The sequence below is a fragment of the Dysidea avara genome, chromosome 4 (genome assembly GCF_963678975.1).
Source record: "Dysidea avara chromosome 4, odDysAvar1.4, whole genome shotgun sequence".
In the NCBI taxonomy this organism is placed as follows: domain Eukaryota; kingdom Metazoa; phylum Porifera; class Demospongiae; order Dictyoceratida; family Dysideidae; genus Dysidea; species Dysidea avara.
The window spans coordinates 49715524-49728995 of record NC_089275.1 but is presented as its reverse complement, the minus strand read 5'-3'; the positions used below and the strand labels follow the sequence as shown (position 1 = coordinate 49728995).

Genomic DNA, 13472 nt, shown 5'->3' with positions numbered 1-13472 from the left:
TGTCACGGAGGTTTTACGGTAGCGGTATCTATGTTATAGGATATCAATCCATGCGCATGCGTATATTGGCACACTTCAAGTTTTTTAAATTATAAGCGATAAGCGGCTGCGCGTAAAGAGTCTGGCCACGCGAGACTAATATTAGCTATTCTATGGCCAAACGCAGCTAAAAAGCTTCATGATCAACTGAAGTAAACGATCGATGCACTGTATTCTGCTTGAGTTTTAGTGTTTGAATTGAGCACTTAGCAGCAGCAAGCAGCAGCAGAGGTAACATGAACCCTTTTTAAAAAGATCGATATACTCTAATAGAGCAGTCAGGGATACACTCTAATAGAGCAGTCAGGTATGTCACGTATACTCTAATAGAACATGTATGTAAATATCCATATCCATGTCAAGGAACTTTATTAGTGAAGTTTTTCAGACGTTCTAACATTAAATGCAAGACCTTATACTGCTATAGCTTTGGTGTGCAGTGTTTAAAGATGTATAACTCCATGTAATTTATCACTTGTGTTATGCAAAAATGAATCCATATTATAATGTTTTGATTGTAAGTTATTCTTTTTGTACCAGTGGATTCATGATTCCTATACCAGTGAGATAACTATCACTTACAGATTAATATATGTGTCTCTATGTGTTATGCTGTCTGTTTCCACTAGGTAGCTTCACTTATATGTATTTTGAGTAATGTACTTTTTTGCATAAAATACCGCCGAATTTTGATTCATTAAACTATTGAAAGTCTCTCAGCAGCTGGGGCTGTGCCCCCAGGCTCCTGCTTCTGGTAACTCGATACTGCTGTTTATTTATTTATTATCCAATTCATCCAAATAGGAAGGGGTGGCACCAAAAGGCTAGGCCTGCACGAGAGTGCTTCCCCAAAATATTACACACATACGTATACATATAAAAAAAAATAATAATAACTGCACAGAGAACATGTCACACAAAAAGCAAGAAAACACAACACATGCACACACAAGACAAACTATCAGATTACATAGAATCAAAAAAGTAGTGCTTTACAGCATGATGAAAAGCAGTACGATTTGACGACGATAAAATGTCAAAAGGAATATTGTTCCATATAAATGGTGTATATATTGCCCCCTTCAAAACACCCTGGCTACACCCCTGGATATAGCTAGCTATATACTATAATGCATCAGCTCCTCTTAGCCATGCTCTAATCAGGTAAATCTGAGGCAGAAACATGTATAGCTAAGGCCACTCCAAGTCATACCTTAGTTTCTGGTCACTCCCAAGCCTACAAATGGATGCGGGCGGGCGGATGATCAGGACTTCAGGACTATAGACTCTACTGTGACAATATACTGTATGGTATTATTATTTACTCAATTTAGCAAATTCATGTTGATTTTGTTTTTAGTCAAACTTAACCAACAACATAAGTAGTTGTGCTTCGGCAAAAAAATTCACTAGGAAAGTTGTTGATGGATCATGGCTAGCTATACACTGATGTATAGCATTTAAGTATATTTATTTATTTATTTAGAATATACTATAGGAAATGTTTTGCTCATGTAGCTACTTATGCTTTCCAAGTGAAATAAATGTCACATTAGCTATGTCAGGAAAGTATTACTATGACTTATAGCTAAGTTGTTCAAATGACCATGATCCAAAATGAAATTTAACTTCTATTTTTACATCAGAAATTCTTTTCATTCAAATGTGAAGTCTTAGCCCACTAGCTATGTGTTTCCAGCCTTCTATTCAGCAAACCTTGAGAAAAGTAACTGTCAAAGTTTTGAGTCATTGAGTGCTCCAGACTAGTGTTTTTTAGTGATCATCTGGGAATGTTTAAACTATAAGGGTTTCTACTTGCCAATCTAATTTTAGTTATGGAAAAGTTTAAGTTTAAGCTCACCGAATGTTGCTGGCTTTCCATACCCCTGCAGTGTTCAGTGATAAGGAATTTGAAGTTACTAGACTAATCATTAGAGGACTACATTTGAATTATAAAGTTAAAGCTATGGCCCATCTGCATGGGCTAGTAGTTAATGCTACTGAAATTACTTTGGTTAAAGAAGCATTAGTAACAGTTATAATCTGAACAGCTATATAATCAAGAACAAAACTAGCTGTAGTTAGAAACATTTTTTATTAGTGTGGCATATATACCTAATATTAGAGTTAAGAGTAGTGTGACTGCTCTATTGGAATCCCTGACTGCTCTATTAGAGTATCTCGATCTTTTGCAGTAAAAAATAAGTGTCTTGCTGGGTCACATGCACTTAAGCACCTGTAATATTAATAATAGTCCTCATAAACTAGGGTTCCAGGTTTACCATGCGGGCGGGTGACCAGAAACTAAGGTTTGACTTGGTGTGGCCTAAGTAGTAGTAGTGGTGTTGAACGTCACAACTAGCCTGGTGACACTTTGTTAGCCTTAACACCAATAAAGTGTACTCCCGAAAAGCAAAATGCAGTGAAGGGTATTATAGTAGCTGTTAGCTAGTCCACTGGCAAAATGTAACTATATAAATTTTGCATTTATGGGCTTTCTGAATTTGCTGTTAAAAATAATTGTGATTGTCAACTTATTATTTTAGATCTACCAGGTTATAAAGCCTGATCTATAGCTAGCTACAAATGCCAGCACCACAACCCACAACATGGGGTCATATCAGAAGGTAACTGATACAGATTTTACATTCATAGACAAAAGTAGGTGAAGCAATAGGCTACTTACGAGACTGTATCAAAAGACTACGTGACAGTTTGCTAAATGGCTGACGGTTGGTAACTACATATTATACTGAAGCTGATATAACTCTAACCAATTAACACTTTTTGAATCATCATTTTAAAATATAAAAACCACGCTAATCACCTCTTATAGCCATACTGCTAATTATCTGAATAAAACAAAACCCACAATTACAACTTTTGTAACTGGAGATACAACCCACAATCGAAACCTGTTTTTGAGAACTCGTGAGGAAAAGGAAGTTACACTCTCCTGGAACAGAGTTGAACAATAGGTATATAGTTACATAGACATTACTTGTGTTGGTAGTGATGCATAGTTCCTGAAATAAGTCTGCTTTTGATACACAGAAGAGTTAGGGTTTTATTGGCCAAGTACTAACTTAGAAAGGAAAGGTGGGAGGGTACAGCTTCCTTAGCCCCTAAATCCGCCCCTGAACTTGGTATGTTGCCATTGATGTATATTTATGAAATAGATGACATCCTTTTTTTCATCTTGATCGAACTATGTCAACTTCAACACTGGTTCTACTAGATCTTCTGGCACCAAACTATACCACAAGACAGCCCATACAAATGCCACTATGAACTCCTATTTTTCACCTACCTAGACTATGGAACTCTCTGCCAATAATTGATCATACACAATCATTATATAGCTGTAGCTAATAAAACTGAAGAAATTTTTACGGAATCATTTCTTAGCAAACTTTGACAATTCTTCTTGTTTCCATTACCTTTGTCCCTGTTCCCATTGTTCCAAGAATCTTGCATCTAACAATTTTAGCCACTTGTAAATAATATGTAGATGTTAGTGTATATATAGTTATTATTTAATGTATGTTAGGCTATCAGTGTAGGTCACTGGTAGACCCTCAGAATTATTATTCTGTAAAGAATTATTGTTATTATTAAGTTATACAATAATGATAAGTACTAAGTTACAATAAGTACTAAGTTACAATAAGTACTAAGTTACAATAAGTACTAAGTTACAATAAGTGCTAAGTTACAATAAGTACTAAGTTACAATAAGAACTAAGTTACAATAAGTACTAAGTTACAATAAGAACTAAGTTATAATAAATACTAAGTTACAATAAGTACTAAGTTACAATAAGAACTAAGTTACAATAAGTACTAAGTTACAATAAGAACTAAGTTACAATAAGTACTAAGTTACAATAAGAACTAAGTTACAATAAGTACTAAGTTACAATAAGAACTAAGTTACAATAAGTACTAAGTTACAATAAGTACTAAGTTACAATAAGAACTAAGTTACAATAAGTATACTAAGTTACAATAAGTACTAAGTTACAATAAGTACTAAGTTACAATAAGTACTAAGTTACAATAAGTACTAAGTTACAATAAGTACTAAGTTACAATAAGTACTAAGTTACAATAAGTACTAAGTTACAATAAGTACTAAGTTACAATAAGTACTAAGTTACAATAAGCACTATAAGTTATAATAAGTACTAAGTTACATGCTAAGTGTTCTTTCTGCCTTGTCATGTAGTCAAGGGCAAACCACACTGTGCGTATATTGACAGGAATAAATAAAACACAATTTCCAGCATGTTTAGCTCTTTGCATAGCTCCATGGTCTCTTCTCCAAAGCACACTATTTTTAATTGCTTTATTACCTATCTGCCAGGTGTATGGTCATGGTAGGCCACATATTGAATTCACTGTATAGCCATTTGTGAGATATGGGCAGCCAAGTTTTCAAATGGCAGTTGAATACTAAAATGAGTGTGGTAGCTATATATATATAGTATATATCTGGCACACATGTCTCAGATGAAGATATTGTCTATGGGGTATACATGTACAGGTGGAGAGTAATACAACATAGACTATCATATCTATTAAGAATGCAATAGCTAATATTGTCTTGTAGTCTGACTCAGTTATGCCCTGACTGTTCTATTAGAGTAGTTGACTGCTGTATTAGAGTACATTGATCTTATGATGTGAAAGAAGAGCCATGAGGAGCTGAGAATCATGGGAGCTTCAGCCCACATGACTATCTTTTGATGAGCTCTATTATTGTTCTCTACACATAATCCAAAATATATCAGTAGTAACACCTGACGTCACAGTACTTACATAATCACTTCCACAGGACAGAAAATGTACACATACTATTTTGGAGCATGGGTTTACTTTACCTCAGGTTTTTAAAGCTTCCTTTCTAAATGTGACCACGTTATATCAGGAGCAAGGAAGAGAGTAGTACAAGAGATATTACTATGTACTGCAAGATAATTTGGTCCTTGCAGAGTGAGTTGCAACTGATAGGCAACAAAACTTGATTTAGCTGGACACAAGATTTAAAAGAGTCCCATTACAATGTTTATATCAACAAATTGTCATAAAGCAATTCATTATTGTTCACTGATATGTTGAGTTGAGTCCAAAACAGCTGTTTTATCCAGTAAAACCAAACTGATGCCAAAATAAACTCCTGTGTGAGTTTCATGCAGAACAATTCACCTGAAACTGCTGAGTTGACTTGAAGTCACACCATTGCACTGGAAGAATATTAAAATTTCCTGGATCAGGAATTATACAGTACAGAATTTCCTATAAACTTTCCTGGTTTTTCAGGAAATTATCAAGGAAATTCTGCCCTGTATATACTGCATATTTCCTGATACCAGGAAATTTTAGTATACTTCCAGTGTTGAATTTGCTCAGTCAAAGTTGATCCACATGCAGTTTATCGTCAAATAGTTTTTCAAAAAAGCATGAGTGCGGATTTTTATGAAATAAAGTAGCTGTGTGTTTTCATGTCCACAGACCTTTAATGCAGGCCTTTTGTCTGCATTAAAAATAATAAATAAATCTGCCAATGGAATATTTAATGTATGTTCAGTTCTCAAAAATGTGCACTCTATTAAATTATCAACAAATAGTCAAAATATATATAACATGCAATTTCTGTCTTCAATAATCATCATAGTAGATAAGAAAGATGTATGGCCATAGTTTAGCTTTGGGGCCTTGTAAATGCAAAACTGATGAAGTGAAATCCAGCCACACAGTCTGTGAAAAAGGGTGCAGCCTGAGTGAAAAAGTTATGAATCAAAGGTGGCAGCCAAGAAATGGCTGCAATGATGACAAAGCTAATAAAATTAATGTAATGTTAATAATATACACACATAGCCATTACTAACATTATCATCACTAAACATTTCTTACCTGCCACCTTTAACTTTTTCACCTAGGCTTTTAAAAGCTGCACCCTTTTTCAAAGCTTGGCTGTTTTGTGTGGATATAATTAGGGAAAATTTTGCTTTGCCGTCAATATTAACTTCGTACAAATCAAGAATATAGTTGAGAATGCAATATATGAACGACTGTTATAGCTGGAGATGAGATGATATATTATTATTACACTGCCATGCTCAATACATGGGCATCAGTACAGTTCTTACAGTAAATGATACATTATGTATTGCATTATCGGGTGCATTGACATGAACATCTGTGCTTGGTATAAAATTTTGAAATTGTTGAAATGAGGATGCCAGCAAACTTAATTGGCACATAGTGTTAGGGAAAAAGACCTTTTGATAGCTACACTTGTTGCAATAATATGCAGTCCAGTGTTATCTTCAACATGTAGACTTCATTGGAGAGTTGTGGATAGACTTGTGCACTTCTCTGGAATGCTCTACAACTGACTGCATGGCTGTTACCAAATATTAAGTAGCTATGGAACATTTCAGTAATTTAATTGTAACTGAAACTCACACATTTCAGTAAACTGAAACTCACACATTTCAGTAAACTGAAACTCACACATTTCAGTAAACTGAAACTCACACATTTCAGTAAACTGAAACTCACACATTTCAGTAAACTGAAACTCACACATTTCAGTAAACTGAAACTCACACAGGAGTTGCCACGATGAGACCTGGCTCCATGCAAGCAGGTTACAGCTGATCTCAGTAATCTAATCCACTACTATAACTCTGGTTTCTCTTAGCAGCAAGAAGAGATGCCAACCTCTTGTAAGCAGCAGTTTAGACATGCTTTTTATACTTTCTGCCAACTTGTAATTCGTGACCATCCGTGTCAACATTAGATGGATGCCGTCACCAATTTGCTTTTTGGTTGGTCAGTTCCTTGCCCTGTTCGTCACGTGACTTCCAGCTCATTACGTAGCCTCGCGCGCCCGTGTGCGTTATTGCAGTTCAGTAACCCACCAGGAAGATATATTGACACTTTTCCGGGTTTACATCTTTGTCAATATGAGGAGGAAGTCTCGATAATCTATGCAGGAAGTACCTAGTCTCGTGGGCTCGAACTATTAGCGCGGGCCTCGAAGTTAGCGATCACACGTGACAATAGTAAGAATACTGTCAGTACACAAGAAATGGTGAATACGCGACACCTGAAAACAGAAGAGGGACAAAGCCTGGAGCGATTCACTAGAAAACGATTGTTTCTACGTCAGCTTCGAGCAGTGGTAAGAGTTTTATAAGACTGAGTTTTAATTGTATGCGCTGAGCTAATCAATTACGGACCGCCCTTTGTTTAGCTATTGTGAAATGGCTAAGCGTGTGGTTCACTGATAATACACGTGGTGTAGTGGTTGTAAACAGCTTCCTCGATAAACTACTTCCATTAGGCTTCCGTGTGACTGATTATGGCTTCGAATTCCTAGTAGCCACATTGTCGGTGGCGTGATGTAATGACCTACCACATGACCTACCACATTTAAACAATGTATTAATTATAGCTAAGTACAATCACTACAATTTATTCTTAATTTAATCTGTTGTACTATATAGTCCATATGGAGGTTTCTGTACAGTAAACAAATAATAATAATAATTGTAGAATCACTCCACCAGGTGTGTTTAGATATGAGTTAAAACAACAATGAATGATGCTCCATGGAGTACGAGAAGTGTGTCCACTTATAGCTTTGTGATTCTGTAGATCATGTGTGATCTTGCAAGAAGTTGCTATGGCTTCATATATCACAATGTTTTGTGAGGACAAGTGTTCTGTTGGCCAAGCAGTAATAACTCACTGCAGTACTAGTATCTTGTGTGATGTCAAACTGATATCCTCTATACATCATGTGTGGCTTCACTTACGCACAACAAAATGTCATTTTTTGAGGACAAAACCTGTGTGTTCTTCTATTGATATGCTATAATGTTAGAGCAAGTTGTACTGAAACATTATTATGATAAAGCAAACACTGGGAAGGCTGTGGTGTAGTTGGTTTGTTATGTGTTGCTTAGTAGTATCATTTTGCAGTTGGAAGAAATAGTGCCATTAAACTTTAACTGTTCGTTGGTTTGTACTCCCATTTTGCTTTATATTCCCACTCTTAAAATATGTACAACACCTAGTATAGTGATTTCTCCAGTCCTTCTTCAGTTTATTTTCTCACATGAGTGCCGTTGATGTAGCCTCAAAAACATGGCATATAGTAACTGTTACTAACATGAATGGATACCCTCTATTGCTAACCACGGATTTGTCGCTGGAGCTAATTGTTGCCATCCAACACATCACCAACATTCTGAAGTTCCTAATCATGTTAAATCTATTGACATGTTACATATGTATACAACCCTGCATGTTAGTGTACAGCATCACAAACCACAATAGTGGGTTAATAATAGGCCCTGACTGGCCATGGTTTTTGCAAGAATTGCATGAACAACCCTCTGGTGGTTATTTGCAATGAGTATAGGTCCACTAGTAAGTATCAAGTGAAAAGGAAACAGTATGTGTATTTGGACAAAACTGAAATTTGCGATTTTGTCCATATGGCTAACAACAGTACAGTATTTGCCAAATCCTAATAGAACACTCAGAAAGCTACAAAAAGCCTTAAAAGTTAATGAAGTAGGTGTACTAGTGAGTATGAAGTCAAAAAGAACTCTTTGTGAAACTAAAATAGGTCATTTAAGAATAACTAAAGATGAAATATGTCCACACCTGCAGAATATATTAATGGAGCCCTATTACAGTCATGGGTGTATCCTTCCTATGTCCATGACCTACTTGTAGGTGACAACACATTTTCTGAAGTTGTTTTTGTTGTAGGTTTTGAGTAGAACTTGCATGACTACTGTTCTTATCATGGAATATAAATTGTACCCATGTTATAGTAATTGTAACCATGCATCCTAATCATTCGAGTCTGTAAAATCAAGAGCATGGTGGCAATTAACTGTTTTGCTATTCCATTCATTGGTAGATGATGCTAAGCTGCATCGACAAGTCTGGCATGGCCACACTGTTTTCACTGTGTGTGTAGTGTAGTGTGTTTGTATGGTTTAGAAGTAAAAGTGGCTTAGCAGTGCACAGATGCGAGAACTTGTCAACAAGACCCAGACCCAACCACCAGTCTTGCTTCCTTCAATTTGGAGGACCACGTGACTGGACAGACAAGACAAGTGTGTAGCGTGTGTGTGTGTGTAGCGTGTGTGTGTGTGTGTGTGTGTGTGTGGCGCGTGTGTGTGTGGCGCGTGTGTGTGTGGCGCGTGTGTGTGTGTGGCGTGTGTGTGTGTGTGTAGCGTGTGTGTGTGTGTGTGTAGCGTGTGTGTGTGTGTGTGTAGCGTGTGTGTGTGTGTGTGTATTTATTTATTTGTGTTGTATGGGTTGTATGGGAAGAGACCTGACCATGAGACTACATTCCAATGAGTTGCCCAAATATTTGGTTGAAAAGATGAAAATAAATAAACTCAGTAATTGTACACAACCAACAATTTCACTGTGTAGCTTAGAGGGTATCCATACCTGGTAGAACAAAGGCATTACCTTATTTAGCACATATCAACACCTATCAACAGTTCTCTATCATCAATAAAAGTGTTAATTTGTTCAAAGATCATTGTCTATTCAATATTGCACAGTGATCTGTGTGCAGTTAAGGCATATTATAAACTCTTGGTTAAAGTATACAACAATTGTATGTGGCTGTTTCTGCGAAAACCTACCTAGTTTGCACAACTATCCATTTTGAGAAAAACTAAAATTAACATACAATACTAGTGAAGTTATGCATGCTACAAAGAAAAAATATGCCATTACTTAGGAAGCCAATCTCAATTTTTTGTCATGCTGTATTGGCAGTTAGACACTCCTCACTATTTTATATTCTCTTGTTATAATTATATACAATGGAACATGTCAAACACTTTATCACACACAGATCTCTATTTGCTAATTAATGGGATAAAAATTTCCCCTTTGGAGAAAACCTTCTATTGAGTTTAAATCATGTACATGTTTAACCCTTAAACGCGCACGCAGGTTTTGAGAAATGCGGGTTTACCAAAATTGGTTTTATATTGAAAGTGGTGAAAGTTTGCTAAACTGAATTAGCCTAACACCTTATATAAACAGAAAGTTTATCCAATAGGCTATCAGGGGGAGTTTAAATAACCACTGTAACAACAGGCGCTCACTTGTTATGAAGCGATGAAGAACAGCGTCTTGACTTTTCGCGATTTCGTATTCCTTCCGGTGGCAGCCATATTTGTAATTGGCTGAGTCACGTGACCCATATATAGCCTGAGGCATAATTGAATGGCGAATCGATCGGCATTTATTGCAGAACAATAGAATGAACTGGGAAGGAGATACGAGTCTTTTTCCAAAGGTATGTAAACAGTTTTACGTGTTCATTTCGTAAAAAGTTAGTTTCATGGCGAGTTTTGGCCCTTTGTTTCAGTGTAGGGTAAAACCCTACATATCATTTCATTCGCTATTACATCACGAATTAAATGATGGCAGTTGCGTAGCCATAGGGACAATGGTTCGGAAGTTACAGCGCTTTGTTTACTGCCATGCGTGAGGGCCACTATAATGGCCTTTGCGCGTTTAAGGGTTAAGTTTTTGTCATCTGCTTTTTCAACTCACTGTTTGATTTTGTGCTAGAAACGGAATTAGAAAACTAGCCAGGTCAGCAGATCACCTATCTTACTGATAAGCAATACTGTTCTATTGATTAACTTACAAAATTTTTAAAATTGAAATTGTTTTCCAAAAAGTGTGTGTGCGTGCATGTGTGTGTGTTATTTGTACACACTCAGACCAGTAAAAGCAATCTGCATATAAGAAGTAAAAAGCTAAATGAAGTCTATATTAAACTTCCACATTGCTCTGAGGTGGTTCCTTTTCAGCGGTCTGAAATACAGTGATGGCAACTCTCCTCAGACCTTGCAAACTACCTTCCCTTCAGGTTTTACAGGCATTTAGCAACTGAAAAATAATGTGCCGGCCTCATGGACTACCAGGAATAGCCAAAGGGGCATGTCTTGTACTTATGCAAATGGACAGCCTTGTGGCTTTGTCAAAAAAAAAATTATGGGGAAAAGTGTGGTAGATAAACTATTGAACAGTTGAGAAGATACTTCTGTCCGTGTGCAAAATATGTTGTGTGCGGTTTATTTGAATAGCACTTTCTTAGCAGTTCATAACAATGTAATTAGAGAATTACATAATAATTCACTAATTATGAAATATAAAAGTACAAAGACTATTAATTTTATAATTCTGTATATGCTAGGTAAACCACCACCACGAGTGCAATATGATAACAATAGCATGACGGTGTGGATGAGAGACTAATACAACACGAGGTAAAGCCGAGTGCTTGAGACCATGCCAGAGTGCTATTTGTTCATATTGCACAAGCGTGGCAGTGCTTTAACTTAGTTGTGTTTGTAACAGTTGTTTGGAGCGTTCATTTTGTAGACTTGTACCATGTCGGTTTTCAGACAATCTGTGTAGTACAAATTTGGTCTTAAAACAAACAGATAGCATTGTTTTGCCACATAAGTCTACCTACACAGTAGGTGGTAATTGTATTATAATGTCATGGGGTTAAATCACCAGAAATTGTTGTGGATTTGCATACTACATCATTTGGTATTCACATGTGTTAGGTTTACTTCATGTAAGCTTTTAGTTAAGGAAATTTACTTTGTTCCTCGATTTATCAGCATTTTTCTCTCTTGCTATTTCATAAGCATCCTTACAAAACGAAGTACATAACCTTTAGTGTATGTACTGACTAAATATGAGCCCCAGTGAAAACTCATCATTTACTGGTTTTGTGTGGGACTCATGTGATAAGATGCAATTAAGTAAACAACACAAGGTTTGTCCTACCAACAAGGTGTAGATCAGTTTTCAACAACAAGTCAACTGATGATATAACATTGTTGCCATCAAAGTCTTGTGGAATAGAGTAGTCCCTCCCATCTTGATTTATCACCTAGCATTGCAATATTAACAGTTATGAAACCACAAACAACACTACATCCCATCTTCCTTTGATTTGAACTTTGTACCAACCAGGAAATTAGTTTGACTGATTGTCTAAATGAATACAACCACAAGTTTATACATTATCTGCTGGTACAGATTTCCCACCAATGCATAACATGGTAACTATAGCAACAAATAGTCTGGAATGTATTCTGGTTACCAACAATAACAACACATTGAGAATTGTGTCTCAGTGATATACTGCCCTTTGTGTTGACAGTATTGATGATGTCACCTAATGAATACTGTATTGTTTACATAACTGGTATAGACCATTAACCACCCAAAGGTAGTTTATGGCTTCTGTGGGGGTATATTAATTTTTAACCATCAAACTATTTTCCAATGTCTTAGTTGTGATCTACAAGACTGTCCATGTTGCTAGTCACTAATCATGACATTAATATGTAGCAGTATCGATAGTTGCTCACATATGACATCATTTGTGTACATAATCTATAAATCAGGGAAGAAAAAGGCTGTACCAGTAATTAATGTTACCAGAAACAAATAGCACAAGGATCAATTACAATCACTAAACTGTAAAGAGTTGATTAGCATCATGTTATGCTGCTAGCACAGGTGAAACTGAAACCATGTTAGTGAAGCCATACAACTTGTTAGACCAGAAATCATTTAAGAGCTTTACCACTAAGTGTCTACCTCACCACCTAATGATATCATAAATAAGTAGCATGTCATAATTATTATCTTTATTAGAGGTCACAGCAATAATTCCGGAAGCTTTTGATACCCTGGGCCAAATGTGCACTGAATATTGGGCTATAGATCTGGAGTACAGAGAGGGTATACACAGCTTATTGTATACTTGGGTGACCCACTGAACCAGATAGCAGACCCGGATGTGACCTGGATTAATAAAACTGAGCCATGTGCCAACTTTGGACACTCCACTAGCATATCGTACAGTATGGTAGTACTCCAGGAGGTTTGTACTTTCTCATGAAAAAAATGTTGACCAGAAACCAGCTACCTCACAATACCTTCATGGTGCCAGTATTGGTTAGGTATAACCAAGCTCAAAAGTACCTTCAGTGAAACCTAAAACACTCCCAACAGGCTGCTGTGAAACTAATTGGGGAGAGCCTGAGCGAGCCCCACAAATGGCAGTAGTCACTCGTACGTCTGACCATTCCCGAAAGTTTACGTAACGAATACGGACAACCCCACACTGGTAATGCTCAACTGTACTTACAACCGTATGTACAACCATTCCCGAGAGTTTACGTAATGAACACGGAAAAAAGCTCCACATGGCGATTGTCACTTCTCTCACAACTTATTCCTATATACATTGACATGGACAAAGAAGATCGTCTTGGAAGAAGGCCGGGAGAGAACAAGACAGGGCGAGGAAGGAACACTGGCTGGTTAATGCCCGGGTG

General features: G+C 36.7%; 1 protein-coding gene across 1 annotated transcript in view; it reads left to right on the top strand.

Annotated features, from left to right (window-relative positions):
* Positions 1–7075: 7075 nt before the first annotated feature.
* Positions 7076–13472, top strand: part of LOC136252647 (ABC transporter A family member 9-like) — a 55983-nt gene continuing 49586 nt past the window's right edge. Inside the window, exon 1 of the mRNA XM_066045172.1 lies at positions 7076–7231. Within this exon, the coding sequence (XP_065901244.1) occupies positions 7139–7231 (93 nt within the window). The 5' untranslated portion in view covers positions 7076–7138. The remainder of the gene's footprint in view (positions 7232–13472) is intronic.